The sequence below is a fragment of the Anomaloglossus baeobatrachus genome, chromosome 2 (assembly GCF_048569485.1).
Source record: "Anomaloglossus baeobatrachus isolate aAnoBae1 chromosome 2, aAnoBae1.hap1, whole genome shotgun sequence".
NCBI classification, from domain to species: Eukaryota; Metazoa; Chordata; class Amphibia; order Anura; family Aromobatidae; genus Anomaloglossus; species Anomaloglossus baeobatrachus.
This window is the reverse complement of record NC_134354.1, coordinates 539855780-539882935: the sequence shown is the minus strand read 5'-3', so window position 1 is coordinate 539882935 and position 27156 is coordinate 539855780. Positions and strand designations below refer to the sequence as shown.

Genomic DNA, 27156 nt, shown 5'->3' with positions numbered 1-27156 from the left:
ATTTTTTAAACTTTTAAAAATATTTGTTCAAATAATTAAAAAATCAGCGTGGGATCCAATCTATTTTTCCAAAACCAGCCAAGGGACACTGAGCTGACAGTTTAGGGTTGCAGCCTGCAGCTGCTCCTGTACCTGTGCTGGCTATGAAAATTTGTGGACCCCACGTCATTTTTTTTCTAACATTAGTCATTAATTCTGCTAAAAAGCTGGACAAGCTATCTAGCGATCTTTCTGTCTATATATCCATATATATATATATATATATATATATATATATATATATATATTCATCTATGTATTATTTCTATCTATCTATCTCTACACATCTATTTATTCCATCTAATATATCTATTCTATCTATCTAATCTATCTTTCTATCTACTCATCTATCTATCTATCTACCTATCTCTATACAACCATCTAATATACAGTGCAGACCAAAAGTTTGGACACACCTTCTCACCTCTAGAACAACTATTAAGAGGAGACTTTGTGCAGCAGGCCTTCATGGTAAAATAGCTGCTAGGAAACCACTGCTAAGGACAGACAACAATCAGAAGAGACTTGTTTGGGCTAAAGAACAAAAGGAATGGACATTAGACCAGTGGAAATCTGTGCTTTGGTCTGATGAGTCCAAATTTGAGATCTTTGGATCCAACCACCGTGTCTTTGTAGAAAAGGTGAACAGATGGACTCTACATGTCTGGTTACCACCGTGAAGCATGGAGGAGAAGGTGTGATGGTGTGGGGGTGCTTTGCTGCTGACACTGTTGGGGATTTATTCAAAATTGAAGGCATACTGTACCAGCATGTCTACCACAGCATCTTGCAGCGGCGTGCTATTCCATCCGGTTTGCGTTTAGTTGGACCATAATTTATTTTTCAACAGGACATTGACCCCAAAAACACCTCCAGGCTGTGTAAGGGCTATTTGACTAAGAAGGAGAGTGATGGGGTGATACGCCAGATGACCTGGTCTCCACAGTCACCAAACCTGAACACAATCGAGATGGTTTAGGGTGAGCTGGACCGCAGAGTGAAGGCAAAAGGGCCAACAAGTGCTAAGGATCTCTGGGAACTCCTTCAAGACTGCTGGAAAAGCATTTCCGGTGACTACCTCTTGAAGCTCATCAAGAGAATGCCAAGAGTGTGCAAAGCAGTAATGAAAGCAAAAGGTGGCTACTTTGAAGAACCTAGAATATAAGACATACTTTCAGTTGTTTCACACTTTTTTAATATTTCATTCCACATGTTTTAATTCATAGTTTTGATGTCTTCAATGTGAATCTACAATTTTTAGTCATGAAAATAAAGAAAACTCTTTGAATGAGGAAGTGTGTCCAAACTTTTGGTCTGTACTGTATCTATCTATCTATCTATCTAGCTATCTATCTGTCTAGCATTTATCTATCATTTTTCTAGCTTTTCACATCTTTTACACATAAAAAACATTTCTTTCTATTACATCTGTTTTTTTCCAGTACTGGTTACACAGGTCTCATCCGTGTGGCATCCATATTTGACCCGTACTGCAGGCAAAACACGAACTTGTCTCCGTGTGACACGCTCTTCAATTAATATGCATAGACACCACACACACAGGGCACATGGTGGTGTGAAGAGTGCCTTAAAGGAATTGTTGACAGAGTTGTTGATTTTTTGTCCTGTAGACTACTTTAAGGGCATGTGCGCACGTTGCGTTCTGTACCTTGCAGAAATAAACGGATCCTCTGGCAGAATTGGACAAAGTCAAATTTGGTTTTGACCACAAAAACGCTTGAAAACGCATACGTTTTGAGTAAGTTTTCATTGCGTTTTAGGTGCGTTTTGATTGCTTTTCACATGCGCTTTTCTTGCTTTTTGGTAGTTGCGTTTCCAATACATTGTCATGATAGAATAAAGCTTCCAGAAATGAAAAAAAAAATGTAAAAAAATAGACATCCACTGATGTCATTTCATGCTACCAAACATTCACTACATTCTGTTGAATAGGTAGAATCTCTTAAAAAATGTCTTTGCAAAATGGATCTCTACGTTAGTTGAGGATGTGATGTAATCAGGGAAGCCCTTGAGCTCACTACCAGCCAAAAACTGATGCGTTTTTGTTGACAAATATACATGCAGATCGCATAAAAATGCAAGTAAAACGCAATGACTTGAATTTAGGATACGTTTTGATAATTCTCATTGACTTCAATGTTAGCAAAACGCTGCTAAAACGCTCAAAACAATTGACATGTTGCTTTTTCAAACGCAGAGATTTTGACAAAATTTTGTCACAAACAACGCAGCTATTTTGGACGCATAGTGCGCTCAAAATATGCCTATTTCCCATAGACTTTGCTTGGAAAACGCTGCAGTTCAAAACGCTGCGGAAACGCATGAAAAAACGCAACGTGCGCACACAGCCTAAGACTTGTGAAAAAGAACATTTATTGGGTCGTTGTCAGCTGGTTCCCCTACTAGTTTTGAGGGGTCCATGCCAAATTTTCTATAGTTTTTAGTATAAAAGTGGCTTTACAAGACTAGTCTATTTATCAAAATGGAACTCAACAGGATTTGTCCCATAAGCATCTAAAAATAATAAGTGGCTAAAAGTGAAATGGAGCAGTTTTAAACTTTTAAAGCCGCGTTCACAAATAGGGTAATTGCTGTTTTATTCCCCTGCAATTTTTTTGAGTAGAAAACCTGCTGTTTTTTATTGTCAAAAGTGAATGCAATTTCATGAAAACTTCTTCCCACTGTGCGTCTAAAAATGTAATGAACTATCCATTTTTTTACTTTCTTCTCTACAGGCTTCTATGGGAGCCTGAAAATACACAGTAAGAAAACAATTGCATTTTCAATAGCAGAATAAAAACTTTTATGTACTAAAAAAAATGCATTAAAGCTCTACAACAAATGTGTCCCCAAAATATTAATTAAATGGGAAAATGCATAAAAACACACCAAAAAACCCAAGAATCAGAGAAGATACCTGCAGAGAACATGGAGATAAAAAGCAGTAGAAAAAAATGCAGGTTTTATGCTATGTGGGAAAATGGCCTAACATAGCCAGAGAACTGTAGTACTAGGTAGTCTCTAATCAGATGAATTGACAGCTATGTTCACATGTCACCTCCATATAAATTACTAGCCACACTATATTATCCACATAACCAAATATGACATGCAAAAAGAAGTTTCCATGACAGATACCTGATTTAACTTAAACGGGCTATTTCTCGTTTTTGTGCTTTAGTTTTTTCTTTCCCTTTTTCCAGGAGCCATAACTTTTTTATTTGATACAGCCATGTGAGGGCTTGTTGTGTGCGCGATGAGCTGTACTTTTGAATTACACCATCGATTTGATCATATGAGGTAATGGTGAGCTGGAAAAAAATTCCAAGTGTGGTAAAAAAAGGGAAATTCTGCAATCGTTGTTTGGGTTTATTTAAAGTGTTCATTTTGCTTCAAAAATGACCATGAGAATGATTCCCCAGATCAGTGCAATTACATAGATACCAAATATGTATACTTTTTTTTTATTTAAGCAGTGAAAAAAAATCTGAAACGTTGAAAAAAACCCCTCAAACTTTGTTGTGTCACGACTTTCCGAGACTGTAACATTTTACATTTTTAGAATATGGAGCTGTTTAAGGACTTTTTAATTTCTCTCTAAGCTGATGTTTTTATTGGGGGTACATACAATGTTTTGATTTCTTGTTATTACATTTTTTTCTGTTGCTGAGGTGGCTAAAAAACTGCAATTCTGGGGTTCTCGATCTTTTTCTCGTATACCAATCAGATTAATATATTTTATATTTCGATAAATCAGAATTTTAAAAATGCAGTAATACCACATATATATATATATATATATATATATATATATATGTATATACTTATATTTATACTGTATACAATATACATGTATTTTTATTTTTTTTAATTTATTAATTTTTTATGAGGGGAGAAAAAGGTAAAAGGGGAGTGATTTTAACTTTTATATATATTTTTTAAAGCTTTTTTTTAATTTGTACTGTATTTAATAGTTTCCTTAGAGGAGTTGAAATGACGATGGTCTGATAACTTGTTCTATGTACAGAAATGCCATTGTATTGACAACTGCATTTAACAGGTTAACAGCAGCAGGCACCGAACCATTCTACCTGCCACTAATAGAGGCAAATGAAGACTAAGGCCTGCTTTACACGCTGTGATATCGTTACCGATATCGCTAGCGAGCGTACCCGCCCCCTTCGTTTGTGCGACAAGGGCAAATTGCTGCCCGTGGCGCACACAATTGCGCGGACCCATCACATTACTTACCTGCCTAGCGACGTTGCTGTGACCGGCGAACCGACCCATTTCTATGGGGGAGGTTCGTACGGCGTCACAGCGACGTCACTAAGCAGCCGCCCAATCAAAGCGGAAGGGCGGAGATGAGTGGGACGTAACATCCCGCCCACCTCCTTCCTTCCTCATTGTGGGCGGACGCAGGTAAGGTGAGGTTCCTCGTTCCTGCGGTGTCACATGTAGCGATGTGTGCTGCCGCAGGAACGACAAACTACATCGTACACACAGCAGCAACGATAATTGGGAATAGGGGGGCATGTCACCGATGAGCGATTTTGAACGTTATTGCGGCGATTCAAAATCGCTCATAGGTGTCACACACAATGACATCGCTAAAGCAGCCGGATATGCGTCACAAATTTCGTGACCCCAACGAGATCGCTTTAGCAATATCGCAGCGTCTAAAGCCACCCTTAGACTATGTGTGCACTAGAAAGTGCCTTTTTCTTAAGGAAAATCTGGACCCTCTTAAAGAATCCCGCACCCGAGGTAAAAAACTACACCAAAACCGCAACGAAATCCGCATGCGGTTTAACCGCGGTTTGCCACGGATTTTGTGCTGATTTGCCGCGGATTTACCGCAGATTTTCCGCAAGTTGGTCCCCGTGGATTTTTACCATTATCTATGGCAAAAACCGCAGGTACCTGTGGAAAAGAAGTGACATGCTCATTAATTCCGCAGTGGAAAATCTTACTGTTTTGCTCCTAAAAATCGAAATGTTAATTTTTATTATTTTGTCACTATTTTGTAAATCCACTTTTGATTTTCAACACTGGTAATCACACTATGGTAAGATAAATGCAAATATTGAATACCAATTTGTCCCAGTAAATGGGTTAGGAACTTAGGATATCAATTTATCAATTCCTTGGCACTGAATATCAGGGACAAGGTAAGATAGACCAAAATATAACAAATTGATACAATTCAAAGTAGAGGTACTGTAACATATACAAGGAAAATAACAATCATTTATCCCAGAGCAGGACTTAACTTGCTGACTGTAAGATGAATCCAATGCAGTACAGTTTATACAGAGTATAGAGCTGCATAAATAGGTATAATAAATATACAGTCCATTGTTCGTCCGAAGATCATATATTACAGATGTCACGTATCCAGGTTATTCCATTTGTAAATAGTAGCCATCTAAAATGAATGAGGTATGTCTCCGCCTCAACGCGTTTCCCCAAGTGAATGGTTCATCAGGAGGCAATTAAGGATGATCCATAGATGCATATCCATGATACAGTCCCATATATAAGATCAGCGGTGGTACAGAGAATTCTGGTAGTAGGATCCACAGCAGTCAATAAGAGTGTGACCAGGCTAGGTCACATAGGACAGATACCGGGGCGAGATGTACCTGCCCTCATCCACTAATCCCACATGAGCCTCACAGTACACATAAAGGAATAACATGTGGCAGAAGTTTGTTGTACATGAAAAAAGGTATACATTTTCAGACATCCACAATTAAATGTATACATTTTTTCAATTTTTTAGGTTTTTTTAATTAATTAAATTCCCTATCCTAAAATTAAATAAGAAGTGCTAGTTAGGTGCATGTCCAAAACTCCAGTACCTGCTACAAGGCACTGAACTGGGGTGTCAAGTACAAATATAGAATTTGACTTGCATACCGTATGCTTGTGACAAATATACTTTGTGAGGTAGAAAACTGTCTGAATTTTGGGGAATTTTCTTTTGTATATTTAAAAATCCCTATTCCTATAAAATGATTGTGCAATAAATGCAGAAACTCAGTACATGCACTTGTGACTAGACAGCACACTATCTCTGCCTGAAACTGATTTCAGATTTTGTTTTGGGGGTGAAATATTGTGCAGCCTTGCTGCTGCTTTCTAGTGCATAAAAAATGAAGAAAAAAAAATAATGTTTAACTGTTATTCAAATTCAACAGGAGAGATGGAAGCTACAGCATATCTCTGATCAATCTCACTGGCATTGTTTCTTTTGGCACCTTTGTTATCTCTGTCTTCCCCTGTTAATTGAATCTCTGTATTATTTAGGTTACTATACTCATCTTCTTCAGCGCTGCATTTGTACAATACATCACAGTTTGGAGTATTTGTCCAATGATTTCTTTAGCTGGGTTTACACACTGCAACATCGCAAAGGACATTGCTGTAACGTCACCGGTTTTGTGACGTTATAGCGACCTCCCCAAGTCTCTGTTGAGTCGCTGGTGAGCTGTCAAACAGGCAGATCTGGCCAACGACGCAACAGCGATCCGGACCTGCAGAGCGACCTAGCTGGTTGTTGGGGACGTTGTAAAGCAGCTTTTTGAAAGGGAAGTCTCTGTAAAGTCCCCTTTACACACTGAAACTTTCTAGCGATGCATGCTGCACAGCGGGAAACAAAGGACCTAAGAATGGTCCTGAACGATTTGTAGCGATCACAACTTCACAGCAGGGGCCAGGTCGCTGATGTGTTTCACACACTGCAATGTCGCTGGGGAGGTCGCTGTAACGTCACAAAACCGGTGACGTTACAGCGATGTCGTTTGCGATGTTGCAGTGTGTAAAGCCACCTTTTCTCTTCCAACCTCTGTTGCTGAGCTGGGAACTCTGAAGTCTTATCACTATTCAAAATTACCATAAAATTGCTTCTGTATTCCTTGACTTGGCTTTTATAGAGACTGTGTTAGTCCCTCATGATTGACTATGCCAAACCATGTGATGTTATAACAGCAAAATGTTAATGGTGAAAACTTTGCAATTACACCTGAGGTCACTGAGGTCATCATGTTGTCCTTCTGGTCTGTGGCTGATGGAATTTTCTACAATGTGTAAAAAGATAAAGGATATTTTCTTAAGGCCACGTCACACTAAGCAACGCTGGTAACGAAGGTAAATATCGGGTAACCAAGGTAAGGGCTTCTTGGTTACCCGATGTTTACCGTGGTTACCAGCGTCCACAGAAGCCGGCTCCTGCTGCCTGCACACGTAGCAGAGTACACATCGGGTAATTAACCCGATGTGTACTTTGGCTAGGTGTGCAGGGAGCCAGCGCTAAGCGGTGTGCGCTGGTAACCAAGGTAAATATCGGGTTGTTTGCTGGTGAGATCTGCCTGTGTGACAGCTCACCAGCAACCCGTGTAGCGACGCTCCAGCGATCCCTGCCAGGTCAGGTTGCTGGTGGGATCGCTGGAGCGTTGCTTAGTGTGGCATCTCACCAGCGACCTCCTAGCAACTTACCAGCGATCCCTATCAGGTTGTATCATTGTTGGGATCGCTGGTAAGTTGTTTAGTGTGACTGGGCCTTTAGTCATTCATGCAGATCAAAGCACTTGAGTTCACTGAGATCTGTAAATTGAATATAATTTGAATAAAATTTGCAATGAATTGATTAGCTCATCTCTATTTTAATACATTATTTAATACAGATATTTGCCCTATTTTCTGTATGTAATTATCATATAATATAACTTTTCATATCTAGTTTGCAGTATTACTATGGTATGTTGTTATTATTAATTTTATTTTTTATTTATAATTATTAACTTTTATTTAAAACCTTGTTGACTTTAGGTTCCACATTTATAATGTTGATGAGGAAAATCCAGGCATAGATGAACCCAGAGCATGCTTTTATGCTGCACAGATTATATGTGGGATGGAACATTTACACCAAAACAGGATCATTTATCGTGACCTTAAACCAGAAAATGTTCTATTGGACAATGATGGTATGTTTATCTTATATGATATGGTGATTACATTTTTATGTCAGTTAATCAATGCGGATTAGGTCAGTAACCATAAAAAAATATATAGAAACAAATAATATATATTAGAAAATAGCATTTCAGCTCACCTGATAAAGTGCTCGGTACAGAGCAGCCCAATCGATAATCCAAAAGTAGAAATAGTACCAGCACAAATCCGTAAAAATATTTTTTTTCAATTTTATACAATGCAAAAAGGTATAAACACAAGAAGGTAGTTGGATTAGGTGGGTAAAAATAAAAAACTGATACAACACAGGTATAGGTAATGCGTTTCTGGCCCAGAGTGGCCCTTAGCCTCAACCTGCTGAAACCCCAACGTAGGAAGAATATATAGAGTAGCTCTAAATATATAAATAAATGTAAATATAAATATATATATATTCTTCCTATGTTGGGGTTTCAGCAGGTTGAGACTAAGGGCCACTCTGGGCCAGAAACACGTTGCCTGTACCTTTCTTGTATCAGTTTTTTATTATTTTTAATCCACCTAATCCAACTACCTTCTTGTTTTTATGCCGTTATGCATTGAATAAAATTGAAAACATTTTTTTTTACGAATTTGTGCAAATAATATATATATTGTTGCATTCAAAATTATTCTTCCTCCATTGCAAATTACCTTTATTAGAGAATGTACAAACTTTCTTCTGTGTGTAATATACCAATCAAATAGGATAAATGTAAAAGATCAACAAATTCAGCACAAAATGCCACTTTTAATGACAACTACAGTCTTAGAATTATTCAAAGCCTTCATGACAAATGTGATCCGCCCCAGGGCTATGGGGTACTCGGTCCCGGGCCGTACATATACAGGGATGCTATGTCACGGGTGTGTACTGGCTGATGCCCGGTTCAGTGACCCTGTGGGTCACTTTAAAAGGGGGATATTTACTGGGTAATTGAAATAAAAGATAATGTTGTGATGCCATTTGCAGGTTGCGGTTACGCAGATAGAACCGCCGCTGCACAGTCTCTGGCCCCTGGGGCTGATGGTGGGTGCCAGGCACCAGGGGGATGGATGATGGAGTTAGGCGCGGAAAGTAAGGGAGGCCACACAAGGAGTTGCTGTATAACTGGTTTTCTTTACTCACAGTAGCTGGTAGTGTGTAACTGGTCCCCGGAGGATGTCTGGTATTCACCTTTGGTCCCCGTATTCCCAGTGCCGGATTGATGACCTGCTGGCTTCTCTCCACTGCACCTCTCACTAGTTGGTGGAACCCCGTGGCTTGGAGCGTCTGGGGCTCCCCTGCTGAGCTGCTCAGTCTCGGTTCTGTACGGCGGGCAGTGTGAACCCTGTAGGGTCGGTAATCTGTCCCGGTCCCTGGTTCCTCGTTACTGCTGGTGCCCCTGGATTCTTGGATTAGTGAGGTCTTCGATGGTCCCCTCACTGTGCAGGTATTTGTCAGGTAGCCTGAAGCGTTTGACTGACCTAGGGCCCTGTGCCCCATCAGTACTATGGTTCCAGGGGTACCTGGTTGTACCCTCCCTGGCAACCACTCTCCTTCACCAGCTTGGCCACTGATACACGACCACGTCTCCTGACACGTCCGTCTCTTTCAGCTGTCACTACGGACTCTCCTACTTGTCTCCCCCCTCCCACCTGGTTGTCCTTTAGTGGACTGGATTCATTATGAACAACACATGTGGGAGGGCACCAAAGATAAAGAAAGATAAAGATGGGATCACAAAACCACTAGCACATTTCAAGGGAACAATTTGGTAGAGCAAGAGAAAAAGAAAATGCGCAAAAAAGTGGGATCACCCAATATAGCAAACAATATCATTTATTATATGAAAAAGACATACAAAGACACAGATGTAAGATAAAATCAATTAAAAAGCCAAAACCTTATACACATATTTGGTGCCAATGGTATATGGCACCAAAATACACCCCACCCCCTCAAAAAGCCACAAAACCCCAGGATAGAATACCAAGGCAAGTATGTTAAATGGCCAAGCCCAAATTTGTTCAATCTGTAGCAGGAAATAGATACAGTGCAATGTGTCAAGCTCAAAGATGACAAATAAAAATATTACATGCAATTAAATCAAAGCCACAAAATAATGACCTGCCGTAGAGACAAATGCATAGAGCCAAGTATAGAACAAAGCACATACCCAAAAAGGTTACAAGGGGTGGAGGGCAAAGAGGGTGCGTGAGAGGGGTAGGGTGGTGACCCCACGCGTATCGCTACACAGAGTTGTAGCTTCCTGAGGGGAAAGTGAGGCATACCGTGGTTAGCATGTCTTAAATATACAAGTTTAATCAAGAAAATTGCTTACCAGCATGGACGAGGAGGGAGGAGAGGAATCGCCATGCGACCAAGGGACGCCGATGGACACCACCATGCATGCCACGTGACCTGATCATTTGATCATATGACGTAAGTGTCCCAGCCAAAGCGCATGCGCCAGAGTGATGACGCTACGCATGCATGAGAACTACATCATTACAATACAGGATGAGAGCGCATGCGTGACGCGGCCTGCCAGACACACATATCCTAGTAGCGCAAACTCATAGTCTTTGCGCATAGATCAGCAAATATGCATGCGCAGAACAGGTGCCGCTGCAGATTATGCGAATTCTTATTCAGATAGCCCCAAATACACATGCGCAGTAGCCATGAGATGTCTCTAAAGAGGACATTTCCACGTAAGAGAGTAAGAGACAGATCCCATATAAAAACAATATAGGAGCGCGCAGTACATAGACAGGTCGCATGGCGTTACTAAGATGACATGATAAACAAGATATAATGCGAGCGCAAAGACAGCAGGCATCCACTTATGCAGTACTAACATGTCAAAGAAACCTATTATGCCCTGTGTCCCAAATAGGACATCAACTTTCCAGTACAAGTGTTTCAGCACCACAAATAGGTTAATTTGGACCATGTGTGTAATGACACATACAAGGCAATAAATTCTTGCCCCAAAAGGGGATACGGACATAGATAATACATAAGTAGATATGTCAGGTCACATGGCAACAAAAAGTGGCAACAGGGAAAGTTTACGAGGACAGCATGTACAGTCCTTTATAATGTCCATCATCTGTAGGAGATGGGATCCTAATAAGACAAATTTCTTCATAGAAAATCAGCAGTGTAATCTCAATCAAAAAGAGGGATGCTCCACTTTAAGCCGGGATTCAGGAGGTCTGTTAAGTCCCGGAACCAGAAAAGGAGGACGTAGAGAGGCAAGCTTCTGTCGATGTGCCGGAATGCAGGCATCAGGTAAACATCTTCACAAACCAGAGTAAGCTGATGTTGTTCAAAACAGGAGGACCTTGCTCCCATGATCAAAAACCTGAAGCATGAAAAAATACATAATCAATCCTACACATCCTGCTTTGTTCTATACTTGGCTCTATGCATTTGTCTCTACGGCATGTCATTATTTTGTGGATTTGATTTAATTGCATGTAATATTTTTATGTGTCATCTTTGAGCTTGACACATTGCACTGTATCTATTGCCTGTTACAGATTGAACAAATTTGGACTTGGCCATTTAACATACTTGCCTTGGTATTCTATCCTGGGGTTTTGTGGCTTGTTGAGGGGGTGGGGTGTATTTTGGTGCCATATACCATTGGCATCAAATATGTGTATAAGCTTTTGGCTTTTTAATTGATTTTATCTTACATCTGTGTCTTTGTATGTCTTTTTCATATAATAAATGATATTGTTTGCTATATTTGGTGATCCCACTTTTTTTGCGCATTTTCTTTTTCTCTTGCTCTACCAAATTGTTCCCTTAAAATGTGCTAGTGGTTTTGTGATTCCATCCTTATTTTTCTTTATCTTTGGTGCCCTCCCACATGTGTTGTTCATAACGGTTCCAGTAGTGAAGGCTTTCCCTTCAATTCTGGGAGTGTGGCACAGCGCATGGTTTTTATGATTATAGTATTTGTATACAGCATGGATTTGGAGGCTAGGGAGGCCGCATGGAGTAATCAGTCTCTTACGTGGAAATGTCCTCTTTAGAGACATCTCATGGCTACTGCGCATGCGCATGTGTATTTGGGGCTATCTGAATAAGAATTCGCATAATCTGCAGCGGCACCTGTTCTGTGCATGCATATTTGCTGATCTATGCGCAAAGACTATGAGTTTGCGCTACTAGGATATGTGTGTCTGGCAGGCCGCGTCGCGCATGCGCTCTCATCCTGTATTGTAACGATGTGGTTCTCATGCATGCGTAGCGTCATCACTCTGGTGCATGCGCTTTGGCTGGGACACTTACGTCATATGATCACATGATCAGGTCACGTGGCATACATGGCGGCGTCCCTTGGTCGCATGGCGATTCCTCTCCTCCCTCCTCGTCCATGCTGGTAAGCAATTTTCTTGATTAAACTTGTATATTTAAGACATGCTAACCACGGTATGCCTCACTTTCCCCTGAGGAAGCTACAACTCTGTGTAGCGATATGCGTGGGATCACCACCCTACCCCTCTCACGCACCCTCTTTGCCCTCCACCCCTTGTAACCTTTTTGGGTATGTGCTTTGTTCTATACTTGGCTCTATGCATTTGTCTCTACGGCAGGTCATTATTTTGTGGCTTTGATTTAATTGCATGTAATATTCTTATTTGTCATCTTTGAGCTTGACACATTGCACTGTATCTATTGCCTGTTACAGATTGAACAAATTTGGGCTTGGCCATTTAACATACTTGCCTTAATATTCTATCCTGGGGTTTCGTGGCTTTTTGAGGGGGTGGGGTGTATTTTGGTGCCATATACCATTGGCACCAAATATGTGTATAAGCTTTTGGCTTTTTAATTGATTTTTATCTTACATCTGTGTCTCTGTATGTCTTTTTCATATAATAAATTATATTGTTTGCTATATTTGGTGATCCCACTTTTTTGCGCATTTTATTTTTCTCTTGCTCTACCTAGTGGACTGGATTGGCTCCACCCCTGGGTGGCCATCCATTGGGTCCCAAACTAGTCAGTCACGCATGATTGGGAGAGGGAAACTGGGGAAATGTATGTGTTTTGTTGTTACTGATACTGGTTTTCCAGGTCCCTGGGGATAGGCCCTGCATCTTTGACAGGATCAGAGAGTGTGAAGTCTTTAAACTTGCCCAATAATAGAAACACCCAAACAAGCCATAGTTAGAAATGTATAAAACATTTTATTATATACATGCTGTAGGGTGTAACATAAACATAAATATCAAGGACCAAGGGGAAAGAAGTGCTGAGGGGGAAAGAACCCCACATGTCCCTGAAGGAGGTAGAGGAGAACAAGTCTCCAGGAGATCTGAAAAAGTTCCCAGGGCAGAGTGCCCACTAGGTAATAGATTGCCCAAAGAAGTACAGGAGTTGCCAACAACAAACAAGGATAGTTCCAAGTGTGGCGTCCAAAGAGCAATTACCTACCAGAAGTCAGATCGCCAAAAAGCCGGGATAACACGTGGGGACCGACGTCCCAACACGTGTTTCGCTAGATGTGCTTCATCGGGGGACAGATAAGACTAGTGCAAAGTACAGACCTTTTAAAGGATCCAAAATACCCAACGACCGCCCACTCAGCCGCGCGTCATAGTGAGATTCCCGGTCTGGAGCGCGCTGCGGTTCAGAGTCGGCAGTGGAGGCCGGATGGAAGAAAACTTCCTGTGACGTCACAAAACACTTCCGGACCTCCGCTGCTAAGGACGCCACTACAGTCGCGCCCAGAAGGTGGGTGCTCACAGATGACGCGTCAGGAGTACCGCCCACTCCAAATATGGGGAGAGAAAAAGACTTCCGCCCACCCAGCGGATAAAGCAAGGAGGAGAAAATATACAATCACTCCGCAACCCAGGCAGAGGAAATGTATACAAGGTATATAATATTACCTTAGCTTAGAAAGACCGCAAGGTGTGAGGATGTTAGAAACAGCACATATGGAAAAAAGGGGGAGAAAAGGAAGGAGGAGAGAGTGCAATCATAAATCAAGCCACATGAATATAATACTAGAGCCATACAAAGAGCTTGTGATACAAATGGACTATGGAGAGACATAGCAGTAATAAATATAGCTACAAAAATAAGCTGTAATAGACGCTATTGATAAATCCAGTATCGTGGAGTCCATATTCAAAGCTGCTTGGCAGAAAAATTATCCTCCTTCCATCATATATGTCCATACGGAAATTCGAGTGGGGGGGAATAGAATCAGGAGGTAACAGGGCATGGATCAATATTCAACTGAAAAAGTCATAAAAACACACTGTTAAAAAGAGAACCAAGATTAACCGCTACAATTGCAGCACAAACAGACATGGAGGTATAAAAGCCCATATGAGAACGTGCCTGTGCGTGGTTGAACTACCACTGCACAAGAACGTACATCATACCATTTAAATAGGGGATTAGTTCTGGAGGAGGAGGCACTACTGGTGACTATGGATGTGGAGGCCCTCTATTCTAGTATTGGTCACCGCGATGGACTTGCAGCCACACAGTTCTATCTGGATGCAAGCAACTTGGACAGGTCCTTGTCCGGCTTAATAATGGAATTGTGAGTTTGTGTTGACGCACAATTTCTTTGTGTTTCGGGACCGGTTCTTCCTCCAGCGGCGCGGCACTGCGATGGGGGCGGCTTGCACGCCGTCTTACGCAAACTTCTTTCTCGTTTTTTGGGAGAGGGAGGTTTTCGGGGACGGCGTGCCGGCGAGCTCCCATGCGCAGTGCTGGCTCCGCTATATTGACGACATTTTTGTCATCGGGGGGAACCGGTTCCGAGCTAGAGGGTTTTGTGCGTCGACTCAACTCCAACGATCGGAACATCTTATTGACACATCAGATCGGGCTAAGGACCATCGATTTCCTTGACATCCGGATTTCTATTGAACTGGATGGTATTGTATCTACTACCATTTTTCGTAAGTCCACCGTGGTCAATTCCCTTCTCCATGCCACTTCGAGACATTCCCAGATCAACGGTGAACGCAATTCAGACTGGCCAGTTCCTGCGACTACGTAGACTGTGTTCCTCGGATTGTGCTTTGAGGCCGAATCAAGAGATATGAGGGAGCGATTCATAAATAGGGGCTACAGCGGTAGATCCATAAATTGGGGGGCTACCAGCATGCTAAACTTTCCCGACGGGAGCAGCTATTGTCTGGGAAAAGGACGATAGAAAGACAATCTGGCCCAGAAGCCAGATTTATCTCCACCTACTGCCGACAGCGGGAACAGATAAGAGGAGTGTTGAGCAAACACTGGGCGATTCTTCAAACGGAACCCTCTTTGGAGGGATATCTGCCCGAACGTCCCATGATGACAGCAAAGAGGGGAAGGAGTCTCAGAGATATGTTAGTGCATAGTCACCATGTCGTAAAGGGACCCCCCCCTCTTTGGCTGTGGCCCCCAGCGCACTGGCTGCTACCCTTGTGGAAGCTGCCGGGGATGTAAAAACATCATTAGAGCCACCACCTTTTGCTCCGCTGATGGCCAAAGAGAATTTTTAATCCGGGTATATATCTCCTGCAGCACAGCTGGTGTAATTTATTACGCCACATGTGGCTGCGGCAATATATATATTGAATTGACTTCCCGGAAGCTCCCCATTTGTACAAGGGAGCATGTACGTGACATACTGGCAGCCAAGGCGGTCACCAACCTGGAATCCCTAAAAACGATCCCTCATCATTTCAGAGGTTCACAATTGTGATCCCACATCCCTGAAAGTTCGAGGTATCGATAAAGTACATCTTGGGATCCGTGGGGTGAATTCGAAAAAACGCCTGGCACAGGTGGAGTGCCGTTGGATCTTTACCCTTGGAACCCTGTCCCCGTTTGGGCTAATGAACTACTTACCTTTGCCCCTTTCTTGTAAAAATGTAATAATCTAGCCCTCCCCCAGTTGTCTTTTATCTAATATAGATGTTGTCCTATGGTTGGTCCTCTCCGTGTTGAAGTGGTATTCCCTTATTTAAATGGTATGATGTACGTTCTTGTGCAGTGGTAGTTCAACCACGCACAGGCACGTTCTCATATGGGCTTTTATACTCTATGTCTTTTGGTGCTGCAATTGTAGCGGTTAATCTTGGTTCTCTTTTTAACAGTGTCTTTTTATGACTTTTTCAGTTGAATATTGATCCATGCCCTGTTACCTCCTGATTCTAACCCCCCCACTCAAATTTCCGTATGGACATATATGATGGAAGGAGGATAATTTTTCTGCCAAGCAGCTTTGAATATGGACTCCACGATACTGGATTTATCAATAGCATCTATTGCAGCTTATTTTTGTAGCTATATTTATTACTGCTATGTCTCTCCATAGTCCATTTGTATCACGAGCTCTTTGTATGGCTCTAGTATTATATTCATGTGGCTTGAATTATGATTGCACTCTCTCCTCCTTCTTTTTCTCCCCCTTTTTTCCATATGTGCTGTTTCTAACATCCTCACACCTTGCGGTCTTTCTAAACTAAGGTAATATTATATACCTTGTATACATTTCCTCTGCCTGGATTGCGGAGTGATTATATATTTTCTCCTCCTTGCTTTATCCGCTGGGTGGGCGGAAGTCTTTTTCTCTCCCCGTATTTGGAGTGGGCGGTACTCGTAACGCGTCATCTGTGAGCACTCGCCTTCTGGACGCGACTGTGGTGACGTCCTTAGCAGCGGAGGTCCGGAAGTGTTTGTGACGTCACAGGAAGTTTTCTTCCATCCGACCTCAGCTGCCGACGCTGAATCGCAGCGCACTACAGACCGGGAATCTCACTATGACGCGCGGCTGAGTGGGCGGTCGTGGGGTATTTTGGATCCTTTATAAGGTCTGTACTTTGCACTAGTTTTATCTGTCCCCCGACGAAGCACATCTAGCGAAACACGTGTTGGGACGTCGGTCCCCACGTGTTATCCTGGCTTTTTGGCGATCTGACTTCTGGTAGGTAATTGCTCTTTGGACGCCACACTTGGAACTATCCTTGTTTGTTGTTGGCAACCCCTGTACTTCTTTGGGCAATCTATTACCTAGTGGGCACTCTGCCCTGGGAACTTTTTCAGATCTCCTGGAGACTTGTTCTCCTCTACCTCCTTCCGGGACATGTTTGGTTCTTTCCCCCTCAGCACTTCTTACCCCTTGGTCCTTGATATTTATGTTTATGTTACACCCTACAGCAGGGGTGGGGAACCTTTTTACTGCCGGGGGCCATTTGGAATTTCCTATTAACCTTTGGGGGCCGCACAAAATTATCAACTTGGAAAGTACCCTGGTATATTTGGTCAAACGATGAATTAACTCACCCCTAGTGTGGTGGCTGGAGCTGCTTCTTTGGTGCGGCTGTGATGTTCGGTGATATTGATCATCTTGTTTCTCACAGCTGCTTTTCCAGGTTTGTCTCGGTATGGAGATGCTGGGGGCATACACATCACAGGAGACGCTGGGGCACATAAATTACAGGAGACACTGGGAGTACACATCACAGGAGGGGCTGGGGCATATACGTCACAGGAAGGGCTGAGGCGTATACATCACAGAAGGGGCTGGGGCATATACATCACTAAGGGGGCATGGACAGCCCTGGCGATGGCACAGACATGACTGGGGACAATGACAACACTAGGTAGCAGCACGGACAGCACTAGGTGGCAGCACGGACAGCACTAGGTGGCAGCACTAGGTGGCAGCACGGACAGCACTAGGTGGCAGCACGGACAGCACTAGGTGGCAGCATGGACAGCACTCGGAGGCAGTACGGACTGCACTCGGAGGCAGCACGGACTGCACTCGGAGGCAGCATGGATAGCACAAGGTGGCATCACTAGGGAGATACAGACAGGACTGGGGGAGCATAGACATCACCAGGAGGGCACGGACTGGGGGGCATAGACAGCAGTGGCGAGTATAGAGCACTGGAGGGTACACAGTACTGAGGGGTGGCACACAGCACTGGGGAGCACGGACAACATAAGGGGGGCACAGACAGCACTGGTGGCAGCATGGACAGCATTAGGTGGTGCAGACAGCACTGGGGGAGCATAGACATCACCCAGGGGGTACAGGCAGCACTACGGGAGCACGGACAGCAGTGGGGGGTTACACAGCACTGAGGTGGTACACAGCACTGGGAAATACACAGTACTAGGGGGTACACAGTATACTAGGGGGTACACAGCACTGGGGGGTACACAGCACTGGGGGTACACACTGTACTAGGGAGTACACAACACTGAGGGGTACACACAGCATTAGGGGGTACATACTGTACTAGGGGGTACACACTGTACTAGGGGGTACACACTGTACTAGGGGGTACACAGCACTGGGGGGTACACACAGCATTAGGGGGTACACACAGCATTAGGGGGTACACAGGACTGGGGGTACACAGCACTGGGGGTACACACAGCATTAGGGGTACACACTGTACTAGGGGGTACACAGCACTGGGGGGTACACATAGCATTAGGGGGTACACACTGCACTAGGGGGTACACAGCACTGAGCGGAGGGGCAGCAATGGGTTGAGCACTCACAGTACTGGGATGGGGGAGGAGTCACAGAGCACAGGTCCGGGAGGCCAGTAAATCTGCTGCAGCTCTTCTGTGACTTTATTGAAGCATGCTGCTTACCCCTCCCCCCAGAGCACGCTAGCACAGGTCAGGGTCAAGCCTAGAATGTATGGGCTGCAGTCAGGTCCTGGAAGTCAGGATCTGGATAGAGCCCATACATTCTAGCATCTACCCTCAGGTCATTAGGCAGTGGGATTTAAAGGGCCAGCAGCCGGGAAAAGTGTGGCTGCCGCCAGAGCACAGCGGTCCCTGGGAATGTGCCTGGGGGCCGCATAAAAAGTCGCCACGGGCCGCATTCGGCCCGCGGGCCGGAGGTTCCCCACCCCTGCCCTACAGCATGTATATAATAAAATGTTTTATACATTTCTAACTATGGCTTGTTTGGGTGTTTCTGTTATTGGGCAAGTTTAAAGACTTCACACTCTCTGGTTCTCAATTAACTTGAGTTGTTGCCTGCATTACATGTTAATTTATGTGGTCCTTCAATGTTTTATATCTTTGACAGGATGCAGTACCTTGTAGTGCACTGTTGTGTTCAGGGGCACTACAAATGTCTTTAGTACTAAGTAGAGCACCCTTATGCTTTTATTGCCTGTTGCATACATGATATACAACCAGATTCCAGCTTCTGGCAGTATTACTGAGGAATTTTAGTCCATTCTTCATGGGCAATGACCTTTACTTCACAAATATTCTTGGTTTGTCTAGAGAGTGGCCCAAAAGGTTAACACAAGAGATTATTTCCTTGTCTAAATAAGGACAAGGATACAAAAAGTTAGACTGGGTTAAGATTCCTTAGAAACACTGTCAGAAAGTGGCAGCAGGTCATAAAACAGGGGTGGGGAACCTCCGGCCCGCGGGCCGAATGCGGCCCGTGGCGACTTTTTATGCGGCCCCCAGGCACATTCCCAGGGACCGCTGTGCTCTGGCGGCAGCCACACTTTTCCCGGCTGCTAGCCCTTTAAATCCCACTGCCTAATGACCTGAGGGTAGATGCTAGAATGTATGGGCTCTATCCAGATCCTGACTTCCAGGACCTGACTGCAGCCCATACATTCTAGGCTTGACCCTGACCTGTGCTAGCGTGCTCTGGGGGGAGGGGTAAGCAGCATGCTTCAATAAAGTCACAGAAGAGCTGCAGCAGATTTACTGGCCTCCCGGACCTGTGCTCTGTGACTCCTCCCCCATCCCAGTACTGTGAGTGCTCAACCCATTGCTGCCCCTCCGCTCAGTGCTGTGTACCCCCTAGTGCAGTGTGTACCCCCTAATGCTATGTGTACCCCCCAGTGCTGTGTACCCCCTAGTACAGTGTGTACCCCTAATGCTGTGTGTACCCCCAGTGCTGTGTACCCCCAGTCCTGTGTACCCCCTAATGCTGTGTGTACCCCCTAATGCTGTGTGTACCCCCCAGTGCTGTGTACCCCCTAGTACAGTGTGTACCCCCTAGTACAGTGTGTACCCCCTAGTACAGTATGTACCCCCTAATGCTGTGTGTACCCCTCAGTGTTGTGTACTCCCTAGTACAGTGTGTACCCCCAGTGCTGTGTACCCCCCAGTGCTGTGTACCCCCTAGTATACTGTGTACCCCCTAGTACTGTGTATTTCCCAGTGCTGTGTACCACCTCAGTGCTGTGTAACCCCCCACTGCTGTCCGTGCTCCCGTAGTGCTGCCTGTACCCCCTGGGTGATGTCTATGCTCCCCCAGTGCTGTCTGCACCACCTAATGCTGTCCATGCTGCCACCAGTGCTGTCTGTGCCCCCCTTATGTTGTCCGTGCTCCCCAGTGCTGTGTGCCACCCCTCAGTACTGTGTACCCTCCAGTGCTCTATACTCGCCACTGCTGTCTATGCCCCCCAGTCCGTGCCCTCCTGGTGATGTCTATGCTCCCCCAGTCCTGTCTGTATCTCCCTAGTGATGCCACCTTGTGCTATCCATGCTGCCTCCGAGTGCAGTCCGTGCTGCCTCCGAGTGCAGTCCGTACTGCCTCCGAGTGCTGTCCGTGCTGCCACCTAGTGCTGTCCGTGCTGCCACCTAGTGCTGTCCGTGCTGCCACCTAGTGCTGCCACCTAGTGCTGTCCGTGCTGCCACCTAGTGCTGTCCGTGCTGCCACCTAGTGTTGTCATTGTCCCCAGTCATGTCTGTGCCATCGCCAGGGCTGTCCATGCCCCCTTAGTGATGTATATGCCCCAGCCCCTTCTGTGATGTATACGCCTCAGCCCTTCCTGTGACGTATATGCCCCAGCCCCTCCTGTGATGTGTACTCCCAGTGTCTCCTGTAATTTATGTGCCCCAGCGTCTCCTGTGATGTGTATGCCCCCAGCATCTCCATACCGAGACAAACCTGGAAAAGCAGCTGTGAGAAACAAGATGATCAATATCACCGAACATCACAGCCGCACCAAAGAAGCAGCTCCAGCCACCACACTAGGGGTGAGTTAATTCATCGTTTGACCAAATATACCAGGGTACTTTCCAAGTTGATAATTTTGTGCGGCCCCCAAAGGTTAGTAGGAAATTCCAAATGGCCCCCGGCAGTAAAAAGGTTCCCCGCCCCTGTCATAAAAGATAAAAATTATGGTCCATAAAGTAGTGACGACACTTGTCATGAAGGCAATGAATAATTCTGAGACTGCAGGAGTAATTAAAAGTGTAATGTTGCGGTGAATTTGGAGAAAGCACTTGTTATATTACATTGGTGAACACAATTTTCGTTGAGATAGATCTATCACGTGTTTTATACTAACTTTTGGCTTCTGAATCCAAAAGTAAATGCAGGATTTATATATCACAACAACTTCTTAAGCTACAGGATACCCCACCTTTGTCTCTAAAACCATTCAAAATGTACACATAATGGAAAATTAAAAAATAAACTAAATGTAATGCTTATTTAAAGAGTAACCATTATTTTAATTTATATTTAACAAATCAATTGTACAGATGAAAATAAACAACTTTGTAATATATTTTATCAGAAACATTTGCTTCTTTCTCTGCCAGATTTGATCAGCCATTATTCAAATTCTCATTTCTGAGGTAAAATCTGTATTCAGTGATAACTTTCCCATTATTGAGATAGGAGATGGCAGCTGTTACTGATGAGATTCTATGTAGATAGAAGAGGGAGAAGATAGAGCAGAGGGAGGAGGTAGAGGCAGAGCTGCGCCTCCTGCCTCTAGCTTCTCCCCCTGCCTCTAGCACCTCCCTCCTCCTGTTGTTTATTGTCATGTGTACTATTGATTTATGAAATAAAAATTAAAATGATGGTTACGCTTTTAAGCTATTTTCTCCATGCAAAGGATATATTGTTAGTGTAAGGCAAATTGTGGGCAAGTAGTAAAGTTAGGTAGAAGTCAAGGTAAAAATTTATGCTTACAGCTTTTCCTGTAGTTTTCAATATGTGGACAATTTTGCCAGGTGCTCCAACAATAGTCACCATCATATGTCCATCCCATCTACCCTGATACCATGCCTCCAAGACCTTCAAATCGTTCACCTTGTTCATCATTGACTGCACCAAGGTTTTCAGGGAAGTTAACAAGATGGCTTTGCAGAAAATGCACCTTGATGCAATAAAGCTTGTTCTAGCTCGTGTATTTACAAAAAAGTTCTTGGCAAGGTCTTTGAATGATAACCAAACATTGTTTTGAGTTCTGACATTGTCCTGGTGAAATATTTATCTTTGATGAGCTGCCAAATCTGTGGACTATCAAACACACCGGCCTTTATATTTTCAAATGACAGGCTAGGAAATGCTAAAATGAAGTACTTGAAGCAGTCTACTTCAGTTGGCAAAGCTTTAACAAATTGCTTCATGAGACACAGTTTCATGTCCATAGGCGGGAATATAATCTTCTTTCTGTCAACAAGTTGCTCATGTAGAATATTTGGATCACCAGGTTTGACGTCAGATCTTGGAGGCCAATTCCTCTCAACCCAATGCTTCTCATGAGCTCTGCTGTTCCACATGCACAGAGAAAAAGGATACTTGGTCTATCTGTGTTGCTTACCAAGTAATAAGCAGACCACTTTAAGCTCAACACAAATGATCCAATTGTGTTTGTGATATTACAACAAATTAACGTCGCTCTTTATGTCTCCGTATTCTTCACAAAGAGAAACTGAATAGCCATTGGGACTGCACCAAATAAATTGCCATTGTGGAAGAGGACACAATTTAAGCTCTACTTTGAGCTACAGATTAACAGTCACCATTAATTTGAGTTATAGTTTGAAATTCCCAATTCCTCAATTAAGCCTTGTATTTTATTTATTTTAAGCCTCTGTCACTTTTAAAGTATTGCAGAATTGCAATTTGTCTGGATCGAAAATAGACTAGCTTTGTTCCTCTTAAGTTTTTCTCATGTAATTTTGATCCTACAAGTTCTGAAGCTTTTTTGATAGTTCCAAATCTCGTGACAAATTGTACAAATCATGCTGGTTAAATCCCTTACGAATTGAGAAATGTTCAATATCAAAATCTTCACCATTGGTGTCACTTTGTTGTTCACTATAATGCTGTTCTTGAAAAGAGGGTAGTCCAAGGAAAACTGGCCACTTGGATTTCAGCTGAATGAGACACTGGACGTATAGGTGTTAGTAGACCAGGATACTCTATTTTATATTTATTTTTCTTGTTATTTCCTGACATTTTCTCTGTAGAAAAATAGCAGTCACTGCAATGATCTCTTGGCTCTTGCCAAACCATAGCTATACCAAATAGCATCTTGTACCATATTCCCTTCATCCACTACCTACACACCTTGTGAGTGGCTCAAAACTTCTCGATCACCAAATTTTACTTTGAAATATGGAAAATAGGTTTGCTTGACAAATGTGCTAATGTTTGTCCTTTGACTGTGAATGGTGAAGCGGCCACAAATGCTGAGCGAGCTGTCAGTCAGTGAGGGGAGTGCGGTTACAAGTGCTGCTCTCTATACACTGAGCGGTGACTGTACCACCCCGATGAATGAAACCCAAATGCTGCCAGGGGAATAAAGTTAATTATCTCCCGACATCAGGGTTCGAAGTGCAGTAGCCGGACAGATTAGGAACGCTATTAATGTGCAGATTAACCCAATACCTGCAAGTTAATAGCATTTTTTCATGTGATAGGTTCCTTTTAATAAGTTAAATACCTGTTGTAGTTATACCTGTTGCTTATCATTAATATGTCAATTTTTTTACCTGGTCAAAAGTCAGCTGTTTGCCTGAAACTTGCACTATTTTTCTTTTGTGCTTGTACCACTCTGTTCCTGATTTATGGTCACCTCTTTCATATAAATAAATCTAGTCTTGTTAGCAAAGAGGGCGTGATACTCAAGAAAACTGCCACAAAGAAGTGTTGAAGATCACGTGCTCTCGGATTAAAAGACGAGATTTACTTGCAGGAAACAGGGAGCCATATCTCATGAATGAAGAAGCACCAGGAGCAAAAGTAAAATACTGCCAGATTCAAAAGAAAAGCATAATTTACACCAAGTAAAACATTTTTGGTCTTATAACAGGTCTTATTTATTTGTTGGCCTCCAGACCTATATTTATTGAACCAGAGCCCCATAGAGTAATATAGTGATTGTGATGTGGCAATGTACATATATGATGCTGGACAAGGGTGGATATACAGTGCCTTGTGAAAGTATATTCAGCTCCCTTGAATGTTTCAACCTTTTCCCACATTTCAGGCTTCAAACATAAATATAAAAATTTTAATGTTATGGTGAAGAATCAACAACAAGTGGGACACAGTTGTGAAGTTGAACAGAATTTATGAAAAGTGGGGGTCGTGCAATATTATTCGTCCACTTTAAGTTAATACTTTGTAGCTCCACCTTTTGCTGCGATTACAGCTTCAAGTCGCTTGGGCTATGTCTTTATCAGTTTTGCACATCGAGAGACTGAAATTCTTGCCCATTCTTCCCTTGCAAATAGCTCAAGCTGAGTAAGGTTGAATGGAGAGCATTTGTGAACTTCAGTTTTCAGCTCTTTCCACAGATTCTCGATTGGATTCAGGTGTGGACTGTGACTTGGACCAGTGTAACACCTGGATATGTTTATTTGTGAACCATTCAATTGTAGATTTTGCTTTATGTTTGGGATCATTGTCTTGTTGGAAGACAAATCTCCGTCCCAATCTCAGGTCGTTTGCAGACTCCAACAGATTTTCTTCAAGAATGGTCCTGTATTTGGCTCCATCCATTTTCCCATCAATTTTAACCATCTTCCCTATCCCTGCTGAAGAAAAGCAGGCTCAAACAATGATGCTGCCACCACCATGTGTGACAGTGGGGATGGTGTGTTCAGGGTGATGAGCTGTGTTGCTTTTACGCCAAACATATCGTTTGGCATTGTGCCCAAAAGTTCGATTTTGGTTTAATCTGACCAGAGCAACTTCTTCCACATGTTTGATGTGTCTCCCAGGTGGCTTGGCTTGTGGCAAGCGTTAAACAAAATTTTCTATGGATATCTTTGAGAAATAGCTTTCTCCTTGCCACTCTTCCATAAAGGCCAGATTTGTGCACTGTATGACTGATTGTTGTCCTATGGATAGACTCTCCCACCTCAGCTGTAGATCTCTGCAGTTGATCCAGAGTGATCATGGGCCTCTTGGCTGCATCTCTGATCAGTCTTCTCCTTGTTTGAGATGAAAGTTTGGATGGATGGCCGGGTCTTGGTAAATTTGCAGTGGTATGATGCTCCTTCCATTTCAATATGATCGCTTGCACAGTCCTCCTTGGGATGTTTAAAGTCTTGGAAATCTTTTTGTAACAAAATCCAGCTTTAAACTTCTCCACAACTGTATCACGGACCTGCCTGTTGTGTTCCTTGGTCTTCATGATGCTCTCTGTGATTTAAACCGAACACTGAGACTATTACAGATTTATATGGAGACTTGATTACACACAGGTGGCTTATATTTATCATCATCAGTCAGTTTAGGACAACATTGGCTCATTCAGAGATCCTCAATGAACTTCTGGAGTGAGTTTGCTGCACTGAAAGTAAAGGGGACGAATAATATTGCACGCCCCAATTTTCAGTTATTTATTTAAAAAAAAAAAAGTAAAATAAGCAATACATTTCGTTCAACTTCACAGTTGTGTGCCACTTGTTGTTGATTCTTCACCATAACATTAAAATTTTTATCTTTATGTTCGAAGCCTGAAATGTGGGAAAAGGTTGAAAAATTCAAGGGAGCCTAATACTTTCGCAAGGCACTGTATCATTGGTAGAGAGGAGCAAACCCGAGGTTCGCTGTTCAGTGAATGTACCAAACACACACTTTACCAAAAAATGGAATTTGGTTTTGGCGTTTGGGTGCTTCACGTATGAACACCCCTCTAGTGAGCATCACTGTGTTTGGGTACACTCGGTGCTCAGCCCAGTGCGAGCATCTTGCAGTGTTTGAACGGCTTGCACTGGGAATATAAACAGTGTGATCAGATATAGTGTGCAGCAAAAAAAAATTGGAAAACCCGTCCATTTGCCCCTGGAAGTGTTCTGTTTATGGCTGACTGCATGTGGCCGAAGACCTGAACTGCCCAAATTATTATTAAATTATTATTAATTAATGAATTCAATTTTGGTTCAGGTCAAGTCCTTTTCCCAAACCAAACTTTATCTAAAGTCCAGATGAAGCCACTGAACTGAACCTCAATGGGTCAACTCATCTCTAATAATTGGTGAAACCTGTGCAGCTACATATGGGTCCGAGAGGTAAGGGGACTCATATACTGCTCTTGCAGATGGGCCCTTCTCTGTCTGTATTCTTGTGTTTGTAGGGTTATACGGGGCGGTAGTTGGTAGTAGTCTTGATTGAGTTATTAACTCCGGACACCCCGGTATGCTACACGTAATACACAGTCCTGGAGAGTTGTGTAGATGCAGACTTGTGTCATGTGGGCTGTTAAACTGTGTAGGCCGAATAATACTGCTGACAATGGCTGGCCAGGACCCGATGACAACTTGTACTCACAAGAAGACCAACTCTTTGTTTTACACAACTTTCTTTACTCAGTGGTTCATTCTTTGCAGCAACTTTACACTTCAGATAGTGAGCACATATTTTCCAGCTCACTATTGTTCTAGAAGGCATATTCAGACACAGTTCTAGTTGGGGTTACTTCAGATCTTACTGTTCCTTTTAGTTCTCATACAACCCAACACAGCATTACAGTAACTTGTGACGGTCACTTTTCCTTACTTATACCAAATATCAAATGTAAATAGACATATTTAAATAGTATACCAACCAAATACCTATATGTTAAAAAGTTCCTTTATTGATATATGTACAAATTCAAATACAGTACAAAAAAAGTGCACCATAAACAAAAGGTTCTTTTGATGAACCCATTTCTTAAAGAGGGAAATAGATTGTGTGTGAGTTTAAAATGTTATTATATTTATCCCATCTACAGGGTTGGCCATTTATATGGATACACCTAAATAAAATAGGAATGATTGGTGATATCAACTTCTTGCTTGTGGATAATTAGTATACGGGAGGGGGGAAACTTTTCAAGATG

General features: G+C 43.0%; 1 protein-coding gene across 1 annotated transcript in view; it reads left to right on the top strand.

Moving 5' to 3' along the window:
* GRK1 (G protein-coupled receptor kinase 1) overlaps positions 1–27156 on the top strand; it is a 131574-nt gene that overhangs the window by 62431 nt on the left and 41987 nt on the right. The window contains exon 3 of the mRNA XM_075334327.1: positions 7894–8051. Coding sequence (XP_075190442.1) covers positions 7894–8051 — 158 coding nt within the window. The remainder of the gene's footprint in view (positions 1–7893; positions 8052–27156) is intronic.